General features: G+C 35.8%; 1 protein-coding gene and 2 long non-coding RNA genes across 7 annotated transcripts in view; 2 read left to right on the top strand and 1 right to left on the bottom strand.

Annotated features, from left to right (window-relative positions):
* Positions 1–21,555, top strand: part of LOC127841387 (kelch-like protein 3) — a 94,695-nt gene that overhangs the window by 19,850 nt on the left and 53,290 nt on the right. Inside the window, exon 1 of one of the 4 annotated variants that reach the window (XM_052370201.1) lies at positions 1,957–2,044. The exons of 2 other annotated variants lie outside the window; for them this stretch is intronic. Coding sequence is in view for 1 of the 2 variants with exons in the window: in XM_052370198.1 (XP_052226158.1) it covers positions 2,142–2,168 (27 nt within the window). In the remaining variant the exon portion in view is untranslated. Of the gene's footprint in view, positions 1–1,956; positions 2,045–2,102; positions 2,169–21,555 lie in introns of those variants that run through there. One more of the 4 variants, XM_052370198.1, reaches the window with a different exon arrangement.
* LOC127841390 (uncharacterized) lies at positions 5,902–15,563 on the bottom strand. Its single transcript, XR_008030958.1, has 4 exons — positions 15,547–15,563; positions 15,063–15,158; positions 14,230–14,293; positions 5,902–6,043 (listed from the first exon to the last, which is right to left on the bottom strand). It is a non-coding gene; the product is annotated as an uncharacterized LOC127841390 (long non-coding RNA).
* Positions 6,610–10,993, top strand: LOC127841389 (uncharacterized). Of its 2 annotated transcripts, none has more exons than XR_008030957.1 (4): positions 6,610–6,682; positions 7,424–7,605; positions 8,609–9,012; positions 9,312–10,993. It is a non-coding gene; the product is annotated as an uncharacterized LOC127841389 (long non-coding RNA). The 2 variants fall into 2 exon arrangements; XR_008030956.1 differs by having other exon boundaries at positions 8,609–8,870; positions 9,155–10,992.

Raw genomic sequence — 21,555 nt, 5'->3', positions numbered from 1 at the left:
CCGCTGAAGCCAGCGTTGGTTTAGCGTTGGTTTAACGGTATCGAGCGGTAGCGAGCTTTGGTTAAGCGGTGACGCGAGCGTTGATAGAGCGGCGTTCTTCGCATGCGCGCGTCGGCTCGGCGGGAGTTTAATGTTGGTATAGCGGCAAACCGCTTCTGACTACGGAACTAATCGGATCGCTTTGATAGACGTTCTGATATTTTTTGATAGAAGTCAATTGTTGAAGTTCATCATGCCACGTAGACAAAAGAAGTGGAAAGCTGGAGATGGAGAGGCAGCATTCTGTAGAACTCTGAGCCAGAGTTAGGAGGAGCTTTACAAGCCACGTGCTTGCCATCAATGGCACCAACTGTGTGGGGAAACTTCCATCTCTTGTACCATTTGTCAGCCAGGTCTCTCCATCCTTGTTCAGTTGTTGGGCAAAACAACAATTCATCTGTGTACTCCTCAATGATGACCTTTACCACTTCTCTAACTACCACCCTGATGGTCTTGTGGGGAACCACCCTGGCGTATTGCATGTTTCTGTAGGTGTTACCAGAGGCCAGGTGCCGTAGGGTGATTGCCACTTTGAGACCAGGTTCCAGGCTTGGTCGATAATTGGTGTCTTGTTTGGTCAATCGGGGGGTCAGCCTCTGAACAACTTCATTAAACATGGCTGGTGGCATCCTCCTAAAGTGATGGAAGGCTCGTGGATCCTCATTCCTCAGCTCCACCGTCAGCTTGTTATACAGTCCATGTTCAGGCCTTCTCAGTATCCACTTTCTAACCCACACAACTCTGTCTCTCCTTCTTCTCTCTCTTCTCCTTCTGTCAACAGCTTGTTGCAATCTGAGGAGGTTCTGATTCTGCTGCTGGACTAGTGCACCAATCACAACAAGTCTCACATCATCCATGGTAGAACACTTTTACTGTAACTGAGCAAATTAAAATGAGGTCTGCACTCAACGGTAGCTCGATTTTAAATGGACTACTGACTCATTTCTCCCCGTATTTATAGCCAAATTCTGGTCCCGCTCCAACACCTCAATACCAACGCCAAACCAAAGTTCATCACTGCAATGGATCGCTACTTCAACGCCCGTCACCGTTCCAGCAATTCCGTGTCCGTTTGAAAAACGCTTACAACCGCTCGACCAAAGTTTGTGCAACGTTTAATCACCGCCCGGGAAAAGCTTGCGAAGCAGCGGTTGTCCAGCATTCAAGATTTCTGCGTTGGCCTTGCGGACCCAAACCTCCACGAACTTGCGTCTAGCGGTGCCAAACTTTGACTGTGCGTTGGTAGAACGGTGGTGAACTTTGTCAGAGCGGAAAATTGCCCGCTCCTCACCGCTCGCAATATTTTGTACAGCTCAAAACTTTCTGAGCGGTAGGAGGAACCATCAGCGGTGACCGAGCGTATACGGCGTTGCCTTAACGGTGGCCAACTTCTGTTTAACGGTCGTGAACGGTAGCGAGCGGTGATGATTGTTTTTCACCGCTACAGGAACGCTCAAGCAAAGTTCTGGCGGTGTGACCGGGCCTTTACAGATATATGAGCTTGTTAGCATAATACTATATCTATTTATTTATTGATGTAATTTTCCTAGTTATAATATAACATTTTTACGATCATGTCGTCTAATCTTGGCTCCGACGAGAGGGCCGCGGACGTTCGTTATAGACAACCCCCTCATCTGTGTCATGTTGACAACTTAATATCTAAATTTATTATGAAAATAAGAAGTTTATGTGCTTATTAACACACAAATATCTGATTAATTCAGTGAAGAACTGTCCGATTTGATGTCAAAACAAACATGACATATGGAATACGTACATTTTAAATCCGTTAATTCTTAAAAATGTGAAATTCCATCTTTCATCACTTAAGAAAACCATTCGTTGTCTGCGAAATTCGCAAACTGCGGAGTGCGCAAGATTACCGGATGCGCTTGACTCCCGGACGTAAATGTACATCAACAGTATTGACAATAATATCTTTGACGAATCAATGCTTCAAAATATTAGAATCGACAGTAACGAAATACCCCAAAATTAATAGGTACGAAATAGCTATGGTACAGATCATCGATCCCACTGTAACTAATTTATTCGATACAAAATGCCAAAATGGTTGCCTTTGAGAAAATGATCGTTGCATGTCTATGATTTCGAATAAAATACAGGTAATTTTTGCGATCTAAGTTCATATTTTTCAAACAACGGGTATATATACACTTGTAAATAATGTAATTACCATAATAGTATTGTATTTATTTTTCGTTATGGTTTTTACAGACCGGAGTTTCAGCGTTCAGATTTATTCTGATCAGCGTTCAGTCTCAGATGTATTCTGAAAGCGAATAGGTTACGCATGCGCAATTAATTTCCTTCTATATTACATATATCCAGGGGGCCGTTTCATTAACGGTTGCAGCGCAGTTGCAGTTGCAATTTTGCTAATAATTGCAACTTGCAACCTTGTGTCCGTTTCATTAAAAAGTTGCAGTTGCAACGTGCATCTGCTGGTTGCAAATTTGTATAGCGCGTTTGCAACTGCCAGTGAGGTGGTGCAGACGGTAGTAAAATGGCCGAAATTGAAGCTTATGTACGCTTACAGCGACGGAATCGGCGAAATGTGAGACAATTCCGTCCTCGCATTCAATTCGTGAATGTTCGAGACATGGACTTTGTGTCAAGGTATCGGGTTGACCGCGCTACGGCCCAAGAATTGATTGAAATAGTTGGGCAGGATTTATCTCGCGGGACTCAGGGAGGACACTCCATACCTCCTGACACACAGGCAAGTTTTTGCTCGGAAATTTATTAAACAATCTTTTTCCTTTTATAGTAGTGAATAACCTGACCGAAATTTCGTATGTTGTACATGTATGAACATCCGGTATAAACTTCCGGTGTAGAGATTGCAATGGTTTTAATTGTTATTGAATTTTATAGTTTCGACCGAAAATCGACTGTATTCATTCATATCTCGAAGAATATGCAGTGTGGATCAAGCAAAGGAAGTTTTCTTTCCTATTTAATTTATCGATTCTATTTTAGAAATTGATTATTCGACGCAGTTATCAAATTTAAATTACTTAAGTATATAAAACTGTTGGTCGACGAAAACTGTTCAGTACCAAAAAAAACCTGACATGTTTTTCCCAGAAACACATATATTGGTTTTGACAATGTGCATTCTATCAGTACTTACTAATTCTGAATGATGACTCATTCTTTTGTTTTTTGGTTTTTTTAATTTTCTTTATGATGTGTCTTTGGCAATATTGTTTACAATTTCAGCTGCTGTTGAGTCTGAGATACTTAGCCAAAGGGGCGTTTTACAGTGAAGTCGCAGACACTCATGGTGTAAGCAGAAGCACAGTTTGCAGAGTAATTGGCCGAGTTGTCAATAGTATAAATGCAAATATTGACAATATATGGTAAGAAATAGAGTTTAATTGCTATTTGGTGATTTACATTATACTTGTTTGATCGTTTAATTAACTACAACATGTACACCAATCTATGTCTGATTGCCCTATATATGTTTTATAACTCTGACAACATATGTATGGCATGAATTTTGCCACTTTCAGACAATGGATGACAAGGAATGTGAAAATAAATACAAATTAAATTGTGCCTTGATAATGTCTGTCAGATTGTGAAAATGCTTGTCAAATCTTGCACCTCATTGGATGATGTGTCTGACAAACTTTCGTGTTTATGTTGATTACATTTAATTTAATTCAAAATAATTGATAGTATATATTCTGTATGTAAATCTTATACTATAATATTATAACAATATTGTTAATAGTTGTACTTAGTAGTATTAAGTGAGCTACATGTAAGCTAGACTGTAAATTAGTGTAATAATTGCATGTGGTAGTTAGATGAGGATATTACGCGATGTTACTTTTAATTACTTTTTTTCTCAAGCTCCTTTAGGCCACGACTTTTTTTTTTATTGGTTTACAAAAATTATTTTGAAAATGGTCCATCGGGCGGTCGAAAAAAAAAAAAAAACATTGGAAAAAAAAGTTATTACTAATAACATCAGAACAAAGACAACATATCTTTTATAACCTTAACACAGAGACAAAAAATCAAATTATGCAATGAAACACATCTATATCTTTAAATGAAATGAGTCCTAACAGCACCTTTTGTAACATCAGGCAATTTTAAACACTCCATTACATGACATGCGTTCTTCTCTCATTAAAACGAAAAACTGCGCTTCATTTCCATAATTGGATGCGCACCATTACGCAATGCGATGCCCGTTGCATAAATCTTATATAAGATAAACTACTCATACACAAATTACCCGGTATGTGTTTGCTCTTACTCGACTTATGAGATCGTACATGAAAAAAAAATCGAGGTAGATCGATCCATGCGTCGTCGCGGTAATGTTTGTCAAAGTTGTTGTTGTCATGAAAACTCGTTGATTTACAACGCAAAACGTCTTATTTGAACTGACGCGAATTAATTTAATCATATTTGTCAACTTCGCTTTTGCTTTATTTTGATAATTTAATCCAAAGTTTAATGTTAGCAAATGTTTTTTTACTGGAATTGTAAACAAGGAGTCAGTTAAAGTCTTCCGAAAATGTGCAGTCTGTGTGAATTGACAGTTTGACGTCATCAAAGGAAAGCCGCTTTCTGTCGGAAGCAATTAAGCGACAAATTTCGCGCCGAAAAAATTGGCTTCCTTTGTCTAGCAATCAACATGCCGAACCAATCGTGTGTTGGTTTCTCAATTGCAATCCTCCAATTTAAAAAAGCACGTGCATAGCTCCGCCTTCGAATCTTTTGCAGAGAACGGAGGCGGAGTTTAACGGTTAATTGAGCTAGTGTTTTACGCAAGTTGAGTTCCGATTTGCCGAAATGACTCGGTCCTAAGCATTGAAACGACAAATACATTTATCAATGATTTTCCGAGATATACCGATTTGTTCCGATTTCCAAACTTTCTGTACAGTTCCTATAAACTATGGCGGACGTGTTTACAAAATTCCTAAACACATATATCGTAAATAATGGTAGTGTTTTATTGGATTATTTATACTAATTACCAAATACTTTTTTATCTACTATAATATCGGGTTTGTTTAATATAATTAACATGTTAAACAATATAGTTGCGTCACAGACTCGGAAATAAATTTTGATGGGGTCGACATTTTACTGACGCTGATTTTCTTATTGTCTGTAATTTTTACCCGAAATAAATTTTGACAAGTGCCCATAAAAGGACTGGTACATAATGTGTCACATTGAAAAACATCCCGATCTCTGCAATATATGTGAACCAATCGTTGATTGTACTTACTTGATTTTATTCGCAACCGTACTCAAACCGGATCGTGTTTTTTAATCGTTTCGCTCGTTTTGCAGTGCGGTCGGGAATAAAATATTTTTAAAAAAGACGATTTTCCGATTTTATTTTTTTTCCCATTTTCCAAAAATTAGGGTCGGCGGTTTTGTAAACCAAGAAATATAAAAGTCGTGGCCTTACTACGGGGTAAATCACTGCTAAAATGGCATTTAATTCAATGTATAAGGTAGCACATATATATCTTCACTTGTGGCTGCGCCACTCGTGAAAATATAATTTTCTATGATCACTTGTGAATTAAAATCGATAATCCACAGAATCCAACAAATATCCTCTATATAATGCTCTAAAGGTAATTTTGCAGGAAACTTATGCTTGATTTTGCCACATTGTGATTAAAGACAATTATATAATTGTATTGAATAAATTTTAATTTTCAAAAATTCATTTTTATTACTTTTTATTTTCAAATACATATTTTAATTGATTAAACAAGTCTTAACATTTTACAATTCCAGATTTCCCACGCAGCCTCAGAGTTTGCTTCAGACGAAACGCGAATTTTACAGAAAGTGCTCACTGCCAAATATTGTAGGTGCTATTGATGGCACTTTGGTACCAATAGTGGCACCAACAGAGAATGAAGAGGTGTACGTGTGCAGAAAAGGGTTTCATGCCCTTAATTGTCAGGCGGTCTCCTCACCAGACCTGAATTAAGATATTTTGTAAGGTTTCATTTTCTTAAAAGGACAAGGGCATTAAAAATCCTAATTTCAAATGAACTGACAAGGTTATCATGTTAAAATAACTATTTAATCAATGCAAGTTTATATCCCTTAAATATTTCAGAGGCATTAGATGTCCCCGCCTTCATACTATTTTATAATATTCAGTTGCTAAATATAAATAAAAGCGGTACTCAGCATCGATATTTTTCATTGTATTTTTTCACTGTTTGAAACAGTGTCATATCACTTTTATTTCACTGATATTTCTCTATAAATCACTGGAAAGCATAAAATAAATAAGGTTACTTGACATTTTCTGACACATGTCACTTCGTTTCGTTTCGGTGTGTTAAACATGAAAAATCACAATCATATTGACTGTGTAATTACCAATGTCAGTTAATTTACGGTCAGTAATATCTGATTTTGCTTGATTACAATTATATTTTGCCTTCTAGCATGAACATTTGAAAACCATTTGTTCATTGAATATATAAATTCATGGTACATGTAGCTCTCGTTATTATTGTTTTCGCAATTTAACAGATTCCTGGATGTTGTTGCTCGGTGGCCAGGTTCCACCCATGATTCTGCAATATTTGAAAATTCCCGGTTGAAGGTAAAAACTATGAAGAAATTTTCACTTAAAAAAGATTTGTTCACAAATGCCAGTGAATAGTAATTAATATATTGTACATGATGGTATTATGATTAATTTCTTTTCGAAGCCAATTAATATGTATGAATAAACTTCTCTTTTGAGTGATTATCCCTGGCAGGTAGGGATAGAAACTAACAGTTTACAGTTTGATGCCCACATGGGCAACCATATTTAGTGTTTTTGTTGCCCAGATAAAGAGTAACGAGCCCAGTACAGTGTACATGTAGTGTCATGTGTCTACAATTAGACTCTTTAAAATACACATAATTAAAAGATAACTCAACAACAGAATTGTTTAATTGACAAACTTTCTGTGTTTATATGTCTGACAGTATTATGTCCTTATATAAGTCCCAGTAAAATCATTTCATTAGCTTTGATAATTGAATATTATTAAACTAATGATTAACTAACAGTCGCCAATTTCATTAAATGTTTAATTGCACTGAACTCTGAGCCGAACTACCAACTTTTGAATTTGAGTTGCCCAGGCCAACATGTACTGGCCCTGGGCTCACGCGCAACCACTAATTTCCATCCCTGCAGGCTGCCTTAGTCAGACAGACATTGTTTATTCATTTTCTGTATTTCAGTCATACTTTGTCCATAAGAAGCTGTTTGGACTGTTTCCTTGTATGTTTCTCGGTATTTATGTCTCTCTATATTCATGGGATGAATTTTTTACCAAATTATTCACAGGACTACCTTGATAACCATGATGGGATGATACTTCTTGGGGACAGCGGGTATGCTCTCAAGAGGTATCTGCTTACACCCATCCCCGCCCCCCGTAATGAGCAAGAACACCTGTATAATAGACGGCATAGGCAAGGTCGATTGTGCATAGAGAGAACCTTTGGTCTACTCAAGTCAAGATTCAGGTACACTGAAGTATTTAATTATTATTTACACCTTTGTAAATCCAACCATTTTAGCTAGTAAATGTTGCACTCTAAGGTCATAGTCTGTTAACCATGATATACTGATCTGGTATGAGTATAAATATGGATAAGAGGATGATGCACACCAAATGGGATTGTACACCATCTGTTAATAAGGAAGTTATGGCGCTTTGTATATTGAAAAAAATCTTTTTAATGTTAGCATAGAGCTTTTCCTCCATTTAAATAGGACTTTTATGAGCAAGAGCCATGAAACTTGCCATAGTTGTTCTCAATCATCTGGGGATGCTTCACATCCAACACCAACAAACCTAGTTGCTAAGGAAATGGCCCATGTTTATTGGAAAGATGCTTTTTAGCTCAACTGTCATATATGAAATATATATATTGGAGCTATAGAACCAGGCGTAGACGTCTGCGTGAGCATTGGAATGTTAAAGTTTGCGTACCACCTCATGTCCCTTTACTATAAACAAGATCAGGCAACTGTATCAAGCATTTTGTGACAATTATTGCCCCTTTTTCACATATAATATGAATATTATTGATAAATCTATGTTTGAAGTTTGCGTACCACCTCTAATATGTTCTATGTCCCTTGACATATTGCTTTTATATTTGTATACTTCTTTACCAACATGACCCCAATCTATAAAGAGAGTAGACAACTGTATCAAGCATTTTGTAAGAAATTTTATACTTAGAAAATTGAAAAATTTGTTTAAGTTTTGTGTTGAGGTTCACTTTATTCCTGAAGTATTAAAGCTATTGCTTTCATAATTGCAACACTAACTAACTTTTATAAGGTGATGATGCATGCAAAGTTATGTATCTCTAAATATGTCTCATCTAGTAAGGATTCTTCCATACTAAAAAGGATTCTTAAAATGTCCTGACGTAATTGTTCTCAATTATCAGGCAGTGCAAGACCCACGTGTTTTTTCACCTTTAAATAAACAATGAATTGAATATTTTATAACAGATGCCTTCACAAGACTGGTGGTGTGTTACCATTCAAGCCACAAAAATGTGCAAGCGTATTCATGGCATGTTGTCGCTTGCACAACCTGTGCTTGCAGAACGGTCTTCCAGATCCACCAGAACTTGATTTGGAGGAGGATCATGATCAGGAAGTGGACGCACCTGACAACAACCTTGGTGGTCAGGCTGTGCGCAATCAATTTGTAGAAATACGTTGATTGATTGGATATGATGGTTCACATGTGAGAGATATCCAGGCATAGGTCACTTACAGCTTGCTGTATGGCCTGGATATCTCCCACATATTAACCATGTCTTATTTATAAATATTTGTCATGTTTGTGTGTTTTAGTTTGTTGATTGATTGGACTTGTTGGTTCATATGTGAGAGATATCCATGCATAGGTCACTTACAGCTTGCTGTATGGCATGGATATCTGTCACATATGAACCATGTCTCATTTGTAAATATTTGCCATTTTTGTGTGTGTTCTTTTGTGGATTAATTGGACATGATGGTTCAAATGGGAGAGATATCCAGGCACAGGTCACTTACAGCTTGCTGTATGGCATGAATATCTCTCACATATGGACCATGTATATATAATATATGTGTTATTCTGTACATTTTGTTTCTGAAGCCACATTTTATGTGTGCATTGATTTTAGACGGTGGTTCATATGTGAGAGAGATCCATGCATAGGTCACTTACAGCTTGCTGTATGGCATGGATATTTGTCACATATGAACCATTTCTCATTTGTAAATATTTGCCATTTTTGTGTTTGTTTTAAGCTCACCTGAGCACAACGTGCTCATGGTGAGCTTTTGTGATCGCCTTTTGTCCGTTGTGTGTGGTGCGTCGTCAACATTTGCCTTGTGAACACTCTAGAGGCCACATTTATTGTCTGATCCTCATGAAATTTGGTCAGAACATTTGTCCCATTGATACCTCGACTGAGTTCGAAACTGGGTCGTACTGGGTCAAAAACTAGGTCACTAGGTCAAAAAAAAGAAAAACCTTGTGAACACTGTAGAAGTCACATTTGATGCCCAATCTTCATGTAACTTTGTCAACAAATTAAATCATGCATTATTTTTGCAAGTTAGACATCATAGTACCTGTTTTTATACACCCATTTTCAAAAAGGGGCGTATAACAGTTTCACCCTTTAATTAAATAGTTTTCATCCGCTCTTCACCAAACTTGGTCACAAGTTGTATCTAGACAATATCTAGGTCAAGTTTGAATACGGGTCATCCCGGGTCAAAAACTAGGTCATGGGGTCATCATCATCATTATTGTCATGGGGTCATTTAGTGCATTTCAAGGATTTAGCATGGTGTCAGCTCTCTAAGTAGTTTTCATCATATCTTCACTAAATTCGGTCAGAAGTTGTATCTAGACTATATTTAGGTCTTGTTCGAATATGGGTCATACCGGGTCAAAAACTAGGTCATGGGGTCACTTAGTGCATTTCAAGGATTTAGCATGGTGTCCGCTCTCTTATTTAAGTATTTTTTATCCAATCTTCACTAAATTTGGTCAAAAGTTGTATCGAGACCATATCTAGGTCATGTTCGAATATGGGTCATGCCGGGTCAAAAACTAGGTCACAGGGTCACTTAGTGCATTTCAAGGATTAAGCATGGTGTCAACTGATCTTCACCAAATTTAGTCAAAAGTTGTGTCTAAATGTTATGTAGGTCAAGTGCAAATATGGGTCATGCCGGGTTAGAAACTAGGTCACTACGTTACTAAGTGCATTGCTAGCATTTAGCATGGTTTTCCAAGACCTATAAACGGGCGTTTCTTGTGACAGTTTGGCACTCTTGTTTAAAATGAAGCTGTGTTGTTTTTAGTGAATAAAAAATAAATTATTGTATGAAATACAAGATTTTGACAAAAACAACAACAACAGCTTTTGTTCTTATTTACACTGCAAACAATTATTCAAACATATGAACCGCTGTATTATCCCGCAGTCTACATAAGAAATGAGGTGGACAAAAGAAGTGTTACTTCTTACATGCAAATGTACCACTATACATTGTACTTCCAATTTAGGATTAATCATGGGATCCTAGACATGAAACTGGTTATAAATGAACTGTCAAATTTGGGGGAGCATACAAATAATCTTTGGCCAGTGAATAATGGGAGGGGGTAATTCTCATGCATTGAACATAAAACAGCTCAATTCAAGTAATATTTATTAATCAAGTCGGGTATTTAAACATTTTAACACAAGCTCTGAAAGCTTTTTAAGCCGACTTATAAACTAAACATGTACATAATAACACAATAGCACATACAGTTACATAAACTAATACACATTAAAAACATACAGTAATATAACTAAAGACACATTATTAAAGCACATAGTTGAAATTATTTTATTCATTCCATAATACATATACTTACAAAATTTACTAAGTAATGCACATTCATATATTAATCTACCATATGTAATGTGTTTTCACCATATCATTAAATTCATTACACAATTTGAATTAATATCATACATCCTTCAACCTTTTTTACTTCATCGACTGGGCTTAAATATTCTTTATGTACAACACAAAAATAAGTGTGTATTGAACAAAGAAAGGTTTTGATTGACCATAGCAATTTATCTATGGTTACAAGTTCAAACAAGATAAGCCGATTATGTATCATTTTACAAAACAATCAATTAAAATTTATTATCAATATGCACACAACATAGTCAGATTTGATGAAGTAAAAAAAAATGGAAACATTTCATACATAATGAGAGTTAAAGACAAAACCCAATTATGAATTATTTGCTAGTGTTATTAAATAACAAAGTTTCAACTTTGGATTTACAATCAGAGTGCAGATTACACAAATTATCGATTCAAATTTATGATCAATATGCACACAACATAGTAAGATTTGATCAAGTAAACAAACTTTGCACATTTCATAATTATGTATTGATAGTTAAATACAAAATCACACTATGTTTCATTTGCTAGTGTTGTTAAATAACAAAGTTTGGATTTACAATCAGAGTGCAGTTTGCAATTATTATTAAATTACATTTATGATCACTATGCACACAACAGAGTAAGATTTGATCAAGTGGACAAACATTGCACATTTCATAAATTATGTAATGAGAGTTAAGGACAAAACCCAATTATGGATCATTTGCTTTTGTTGTTAAATAACAACTTTTGGGTTTACAATAAGAGTGCAGTTTACAAATACAATCAATTTAAATTTATAATCAATACGCAAACAACATAGTAAGATTTGATCAAGTAAACAAACTTTGCACATTTCATATATAATGAGAGTTTAAGACAGTTATTTTTGTTAATCATGTTATTACGAAACATATTTCTCTTATAAACGTCCAATACAGTTACATAACTTAAGACACATTATTAAAGCACGTACAGTTACATAACTTAAGACACATTATTAAAGCATGTACAGTTACATAACTTAAGACACATTATTAAAAATGTTAAACATGACGAAATGAACAATACATCGCAACACAATATTGGATAACACAACTGATAATTTATTTGACCAATTAATTAATTATTTAGATAATCAATTAATCTTCCAAGCAGTAATGCATTGAAGCAGGAGAGAGCTGAAGAAATTTAATTTATTTGGATCAGAAAATAACATATATATAGGCTTAATAAGGCATTTTGTGCATGTGTTCTCTAGTATGTGACATTATGTCACACTGTGTGACATTATGTCACATACTTGAGAACACATGCAAAAAATTCATTACAAGCTTACAATTCAAACATCAAATTATCCGAATACTGCTTTGTAGCAAGAACTGAAAGACTGGAACTCATTTTTTCAAGGAAGAGGTTTCTCTCCTGATTCAATGCATTACTTCTCACAGCCTCTTCAAGAAGTTTCTTTTGAATTTCAAGCAGTTCTGCAGAGCATTGGCATGCTGAAAATAGAGATGTAAAACAAATTCAAATTTGAGCACAGAGTTTAGATTTAATATCTATTGACATAATTTGATTTCCAATTTATAATTTTTCAATGTAAAATGTAATAATTTTATTAACAGGGTGTTCATACAATTTGCACCATGTATGATGAATTCACAAGTTTATGTATTACAATGCATACATTTGTATTGGTTATCAAAATCTTATCCCTTTATTTATACTTAATTATGTTCTATGTAATATTGTAACATAATTGTTTCTTTTTTTTGGTTGTTTTTGTTTATTGTACTGGCTTAATTGATGATTCTATTGATCTATGTAAATAAAAAAATAAAAAAAAGGTACTTACATTCAACACTGGTCTTCTGCTTTTTTTTCTTTGGTTTGGATACTACCTCTATGAAACAAAGAAGCATTTGTATGAACATCATTGTTTTAACTTAAACATTTGAAGACATAGCAATAAGAAGTTATACTTTGTTTCATGATAATATGCAATCAATCCTATGTGACAATTGTCACATTCAACGACATTTCTGAGCATTTAATTGTATGACAGACAGTCTCTATTTCAACAAGTACTTAGTGAGGTAATTGACCTATTATTCCCAAAAGAACCTGTATACATTTGTAAATGGGGGCTGTTGGTGGGCACATATGTGGTAATATGATTAATAACATTAGATAGCGCCTTAACCGACAGAGCTTTTTTGCTTAATAGGTATAAAAAGTCAAAAATAAAAAAAATATGACCGCAAAAGGAAAACAAGAAAAGGGCCAAACAATTAATAAAATGAATGTTATCTCCATATTTCTAAATATTTCTTTCACATGAGATATTGATGAAATACTTGATGGGAAGTTATTAACATGTAACTTAAATCTAAAAACATAACAAAAAGAAATACGCTGATCAATACCTTCATCTGCAACAGCTTGTGACTCGAGATCAGTTTGTGAAGCTGTAAATCTGTCATTTTCAGGATTTACTGCAATATGGAATTGATGATAAAAGTAAAAATTAAGGTCTTATTATGGCAGTAAAATACAACCAGCTTATAATTCCTAATCTGGAATACCAAACTAACTGCACATATGTAAGCTAGTAGCCATCAACTGCATTTATTATACCCACGCAAACGAAGTTTAGGGGGGTATATAGGAGTGAGCTTGTCTGTCGGTCTGTCAAAAAATTGGTCATACGTTGTATCTAGATGATGTCTAGGTCAAGTTCGAATATGGATCATGCCGGGTCAAAAACTAGGGTAACTTAGTGCGTTTTAAACATTGAACAAGTCGTCCGCTCTCTAATTCATGTGTAGGACAAGTTCGAACATGGGCCATGCTGGGTCACAAACTAGGACATGGGGTCACTTAGTGCGTTTTAAACATTGAACATGGCATCTGCTTTTTTTTAAGACAACATGCAAAATAGTCTGTGTCAATGCGGCATGTAGGGGTATTCGTCAAGTCTGTGACAAAGCTCTAGTTTAATCAGATGTGAGTGGCTTTACATGTTGTTGATAGTGAAAATTGCAATTGTCTGAATTTAACTAAGAATTGTGCTCTACCAACTGATGCAACTTAATTGTTTAAATTGCAATATTGCTGTTTACTGCAGTGATAAAAATATACAGTAAACAAAACAAAATGTGTACCTATTGGTCCGGTGTCATTCCCTTTCAGCCCATCCAGGACCACCTTTGGAACACAGGAGAGTACCTGTTAAAAAATAGTACCTGTTACAAAATAAATTCCAACAAATGTTTATTACAAAAGATAAAGCAAACAATGGTCGGGTAATACATGTTTCAAACATTACATTATGTAAATACTGGTATGTAAAAAATTGATAAAATTTCAATCCTTTTCGATAAAATATGAAACTATTTAAAACAAGAGATGTGTTTGTCAGAAACACTATGCCCCCTATTGCGCGGCTTTGTAATAAAATTTCAATATATCATTTGGCAGGTTTAGAAATTATCTCCCTTTTAAGGCTTAATACTTCCCTTGGATTGTATTTTTTTACTTTTGACCTTGAAGGATGACCTTGACCTTTCACCACTCTAAATGTGCTGCTCCATGAGATATACACATGCATGCCAAATATCAAGTTGCTATCGTCAATATTGCACGAGTTATGGCCAATGATAAAGTTTTCAGACGGACTGACGGACGGACAGACATACAGTTAAATTGCTATATGCCACCCTATGGGGGGCATAAAAAGTGTATTATTAATTACTTGTCTTAGAGAACATGACAACAGTTTTATCAGAGTAGCATGCTAATTTGTTTGAGTATTCTTTATATAATACATTCATCATGTGTCTTATGAATAACAGGAGTATCTGGTTCATCTCTATAAATCATTGTGCAGTTTATTGTTTGTATTAACAAAGATTTAGACTTAATTTTGCTTCAGTATGCTTGAACAAAACTTAAACTTCAGCACATTTTTTATTTAAATTTTATAAAACTTGCAAACCTTTTCTTGAACAGTATTGAGTCCCTTTACTGGCTCCCCACCACCTGTCTTCTGTACTTCTTTATGGTTTTTTCGTGCCTTTGCAACAGTCCGGCACTGAGAAAAAAGAGTTATTAATAAAAGTGATATGAGTAATGAGCAAATGTTGAATAGTGATATTTACTAAAAGAATAATTCATAACTTGGGTAATTGTTTAGTGACACACAAGTCATTTTGAGTATCTACATGAGGGTGAAACCATGTTTGGCACACAGTATTCAGGGGAATTTTATACTGTACGCAAGGTTCAGTACCCCAAAAAAGTAAAATTGTGTATGCATAACTTTATATCATCATTACCATTATCATTACTTTTTTCTTGTATTTAAACAACATCTAACACCTCACAATAAGGCATTTTGCAAAATTAAAATAAAGCAGTATTCATCCTCATAATGTATTATTGAACTTCAATATTACTACTAAAATACTACTTTAATTTACCTTAAGTTGTTTCCATTTACTTTTAAGGTCTTCAATGGACCTCCCATGGCATCCCACAGCATTAATACTAGATGAACAAAACAATTATACATGTCAGCTCATATAAATCACTATCGCCAATAAAGGATCACTGTTTACAGCATTATCTCCCCTGTCAGATCAACAGTTGGAGCATCTTTTCACAAATTTGTAATATTGTACATTTATCCAAGGGACACACTATGCAACAATTATTTTTGATTTGATTATACTTGTTCATGAAATACACGATAGTGACCCCCTATTGGTGTGACTGTACAATCTCTATATCTAGTTTTTGAATAACTTGGGAGGTAACATTTATTATTCAAAACAAGTTAAAAGTACAATCAGATGCTATTTACGGTACCCGATGCAATCCAAGCTGCACACATCCCCTGAACAAATAACAAACTTCGAATACAGAATCACCGAGTGGATAGTTGACAGCTGTCAACTAAACCAGTTGACAGCTGTCAAATGAACAAACTCGCATAAAACAATACTTACGATTCTAAAATGGCACAACACGTTTTCTCCTTCTCTTCGTTTGTAATCGTACTCGAAAATTTTCCGAACAGCACCTCTCGGTTTGCAACATAGCCGTCTACAAGAATTTCTGTTTCTTCTTTGGTCCAATTCGAACTACGAGCCGCCATGTTTTTTTTAGTTTGTCTGACGCTCGCGCGCGCAAATGACGTCACGATTGTATGAATAGGTTGTGTTTAACCTAATAAAAGTTGCAACTGCATTAATGAAACGCACTTATTCGAGAGTTGCAAATCGATGTGAAAAACTTGCAACTTGCAACTGCAACTGCGCTGCAACCATTAATGAAACGGCTCCCAGGATTTCAGCAAGGCCTTCGATACGGTTCCACATAAAAAGCTCCTGCATAAACTGAAGCAGTATGGCGTCACTGGTAGCATAAATCACTGGCTCGAGGACTTCCTTACAGACAGGAGCATGAATGTTGTTGTGGAGGGAGAGAAATCAAACCCGGTAACTGTCGACTCCGGTGTTCCACAGGGCACAGTCCTTGGCCCTCTGCTTTTCCTCTGCCACATAAATGACCTACCCGATTCAGTTAAGTCATCAGTCCGCCTATTTGCAGACGACTGCTTACTTTATCGACCCATCAGAAGTCGCCATGACCATGAAATTTTACAACAAGACCTGAACAAACTAGAAACCTGGGCTAACACATGGGGCATGCGATTCAACGCCAAAAAATGCTACATCCTAACCATAAACCAGAAAACCTCAAAATTTTACCAACTCGAAAACCACATCCTTCAACAAGTCCCAGAAAACCCATACCTCGGAGTGACAATATCAGAAGACCTAACTTGGAGCTCACACATAAATAAGATCACCAAAAAAGCAAACTCTACACTTGGCTTCCTAAGACGCAACCTGAAACACTGCCCCGAATCCTGCCGTAAAACAGCATACTTCGCCTTAATTAGAACTACTCTAGAATATAGCTCCATTGTCTGGGATCCACTCCATCAAAAAGACATCGATAAAATTGAAAAGATCCAAAAACAATCGGCAAGGTTCATAACCGGCGACTACTACACCAAAACACCAGGCTACGTGACAAACATGCTGAAGAGTATGAAGATCCCATCTCTCCAGAAAAGAAGGAAGGCCAATAGACTTATCTTCTTCTTCAAGGTGGTTGAGGGGCTGGTGCCAGCAATGCCTAGCCAAGACTTCCTTACCCCAGTCCGGCAATCAAAGCGTAGAATTACCCCTAAACATCTCAAAGACCTCAAAGTAAACAATATCGTTGAGCAATATTCAGTTAAAAACTCTAAGTGTTTCACACCAATCCAGTGCAAAACCCAACTATATAAAAACTCATTTTTCCCTAAGACATTAATAGAGTGGAACAATCTTGAAGAAAGTGTTGTTCGCGCGGACACAGTTGACATATTCAGGTCAACTGTCCTACAGTGGGACTAAACCACCCTCTCTTCCGTTGCGCCTACACCGAAAGGTCCTTCGACGTACATATCCAGATCCAGATATAAAATAGTTGAAGTTCGATATCAATTTTTACCGTGATCAAGCGCATACCCACTATATCATCATACATCATTGGAAAGATAAATGCATAATCTTTTGAAAAAAAATGCATGTCATTAAATTCTATATGCGCTAACTCAAAATATTTCCCTTAGAATAGGCAAACCGGTTTTGACAGTTGTGCAGACAACCATTTTGGGCTCAAATAGTATGACCTACTTTCAAGCTGGGAACCATCAACACAAAAAGTAGAGCACAAAAATGGCTTATTTTCTTATTGCTTACAAATATACCTTCAAGTTGATACCAAAACTAACCATTTGCAATGTATTTTACAAATCCTAGGCAACATGCACTCAACAATGTGTGCTAAGTATCAAACTGACTGCAACTGTAACCCTAAAAACAGGAGTTCTGGTTTGGGGTTATGTGACCAATAGACTCTTTCAGTTATTGCCGGTTTTTAATTATCTCCCTTGTGTGACGTCATGCGATGATAATCGAGTGTATCGATTGTAAACGAGAACATAAATCTTGTTAGAAAATGTTTTTTCAGAGACGTAGATCTACCAGGGGTGTGATTTTTCCGCGGATCCGCGGATTTCCGCGGATCGGTTTGTCCCGGAGGTCACTTCTGAGATTCGCGTAAATTCGTTTTAAAAAATGTGGGGGAGAGGGGCTACCACCGAGTCCGCGGACGTATTTCATAAGCGGTCCGAAATATCCGCAGCCTGCAAAATCTCTCCGCATTTTACACTGGTAGATTCTGCCTAAGCATTTTTAAAACGAGCGATATAATTGGCTGTCGTTTCCCAATCTTCCAATTAAAATTGTTACGCACCTATGCTTATGGTATATACCACATTTTGAAAATCCACATCGGTCGGTTACCCTTTATGAAGCCTTACCTGATCAAAAATCAGACGAAATATCTATTTAATTTAGTATATGGTCATTCTTACAATTTTTTTTTTGGAAACGTTTTTCTAACGTTTTCTTCCAAGAATATTGCTGACACCGTTTTTAGTGAATTTTTCTAAGACCGTTTTATGTTAAAAAATCTTCTTATAACCTAAAACAAATTTCGTTCGTAAAACAATTCTATCTGCACTATAAATCTCAATCTCCTACGCAGTGGCCTCCCTTATACTAGAAGTTACTGACCGGGCGAAGCAAGGGAAGTAACTGCTGTGAGGAGTTTCTATAAAAATCTGCATTCAGAAATCTGTATTCATAACTCAATCTGTTGTGCACGTCTGCATCTAACGCTTACCACAAGTTTTACGACAAATTCGAGACGCAGACGAATAGGGTAGCGTCTATTTTCATTTGTGAAAAGAATAGTTCGATACAGATCTGTCCGTGCTTAAATTTTGAAAGGCTTGGGTAATTATTGTTCATAAGCGTTTCAAACACTGATGTAAATGGAAAGATTATCTATTTAAATAGTCGGTAATTGTTTGAAATTATTGATTTGAGAAATTCGCGGATGGCGATATCGAACTACATTATACCACGTGACGCCATTCTTTCCTGTATCTTGCACCTATGCTTTTAACGCCATCGGCGCTCTCGTTTAAATGCGCTCAGCTGATTTGTTTGCAAATGGCGCCGTTGTGAAGAGAAAATTAAGATTATTGAAATGACAAATAGCAATCGAATAAACGACGGACATCACCTAGTCTGATAGGAATAATGAAATGTGTTTGTAAAAATAAAGAATACGTTTTAGATGCAAGCAACACATATTTTGTTAAGAAATGTACCCACTGAATTTGTGTCACGGAAACCAGTGTTTGCAAATTGGAGTTCAGTCTACTCCCGAAGTAAAACAATTTAGAAGAATATCGTTCGAACATGGAAATAGACAAACATGATTTGATTTATATGTCTGTGGGTCTGTGTATAATCAAATTCATATGCATATTCTGCTTTATTATGTTTGTCACGATGTTCAGTTAACTTAAATAGCGTTGAACTGAGTGAAGATGTGAAATGTAAGATATTGAAAGGTAAACAAATTAAATATATTAATTTAACTCAGTTAATACATCATTAACACAAGAAGAACACTCAAGTGTGTTTGTTTATATTTAGTCCATTAACTGTAATTCAATACATTGAAAAACTGCTGCTATTGATCACAAATAATACTTAACTGTTTACTTTGCATCCTCAGTATGTTAAATGTGAAGTTTAACAGTTTTTTATAAAGAAATATTGTTATGAAGTTCAAGAAGCTGTTTATTTTAATGTCTATTCAGGTTTGTCATTGCGTTATGCGCGCCATTCGCGTAGTCAAAATTAGTCGACAGAATTTTCCTCCCCTCTGACTTTGCCTCAATCACACCCCTGTCTACGCACAGGCACTCGGCATTAACTACTACAACGCCCCTCCCCAAGCTGCTACCCCCCTCCTAAACTCTCATAATTGTCCATTAGTAATAAAAAATAACATGATAAAAAAAGTTTTTTTTTTTTTTTTTTTAAACTTATATATATATAACAAGGTATTAGTTGCAATAATTCAACTCTAAGCTTTATAGCCCAATGGGCCACTTAGAGTTGCTATGCGCTCTCTCTTGTCCATGGGTGCAAAATGTTATCAACAATGCAAGGGTTAAGAAACACTGAAACTGCAACTACTTATTAAAGTTTACCTATTTAAATCACAAACTCATCCAAATTGTACCAATAAAGCAAAAAATAATTGATTTTTAGTGACTTTGGATTTGTTTTGTACGCTGTTTCCGCCATATTGGAAAATTGACCCAATATTGGTTAGGTCGCAGTACACCAATATTTTGCATGTCAGGTTATGTGCTCCAGCCTATAAAGTTGATAACGATGTGGTATTCGATATGGAATACACTGTTTCAAATTTAAACATAAAAATGTCAGCGAGATTAGAGTGTTGAAACATCGTCGTGTTTTTATAGGGTGCATGCAAAGGATAACATCTGTAGGTTGCCATTCAGGTAAATTTAACATGTTTATGAAGTTTTTTCATTATTTTCCTCAATTTGTCTCGAACAACGTCTGTTTAGTGAAGCGCACGGATTCCGTGCGCTGAACTGTACCCATGTATAAGAAGGGGTGCATATGGACTACCAGAGCCGCCATAGCAAAAAATATCAAAGGCTCTGGGAGTCCGTTTATATGGACTAAACAAGGTATGTGACTTAGACCCTTGAATGGCTGATTTCGGCATACCAGCAATTTCTGAAGCTCACTACTCCATCAATGTTTAACCGATTTGCACATTTCTGGTATCAAACAACGCAGAAGACTTCATACTAAATGAATAAATCGATGCATGTTCGCATAAGTCTACCGTAAAGCGGTCATCAAAAAACAAACTTGCAACAACATTTCCTAGAATCGATCTGATTACCACGAAAATACATTACAAACGTACACACTTCGGTTGGACAGTCATTCGCATTTAGTGTTTTATACAGGAAGGAAAAGGGGAATGGTGCAAAGTTTCAAAAAAGGGCACTTTAGCGCGCGACATCCATAAAAAGGGCACAAATATATCTGTATATTGACTTAATAACAAGCTTTGTTACACACAAACATTGTATGTTTAGTTTTGAGATTTATTGTTGAATAATTAAACCAACAAAATCCAGAATGTATATTTTTTATGTGTTTTATATTTTCATGTAGTAACAAAAAACAAGATTAAACACCATAGGATATATATCTTATACAAACTATAGCTTTTCAAAGAAGTCTTAGAATACTGTTAAATGAGTTACCCTCTTAAACAATTATTTATATTTAAAGCGTTAAATGACATGGTGAAATATGCATGTACTAAAATTAAAGTGTTGCCGCATAAAATTGTAAACGGGTATTGTTTTCACTTTGAACTTTCATGACCATGTATTGTATTGTGTACATTTTATTTCGCAAAAAGTGTAACTAGGAACGGCGCCGTACTGTCTTTTG

The sequence above is a fragment of the Dreissena polymorpha genome, chromosome 8 (assembly GCF_020536995.1).
Source record: "Dreissena polymorpha isolate Duluth1 chromosome 8, UMN_Dpol_1.0, whole genome shotgun sequence".
Lineage (NCBI taxonomy): Eukaryota > Metazoa > Mollusca > Bivalvia > Myida > Dreissenidae > Dreissena > Dreissena polymorpha.
The sequence above is the reverse complement of the archived record's forward strand: the minus strand, read 5'-3'. Positions and strand labels throughout refer to the sequence as shown.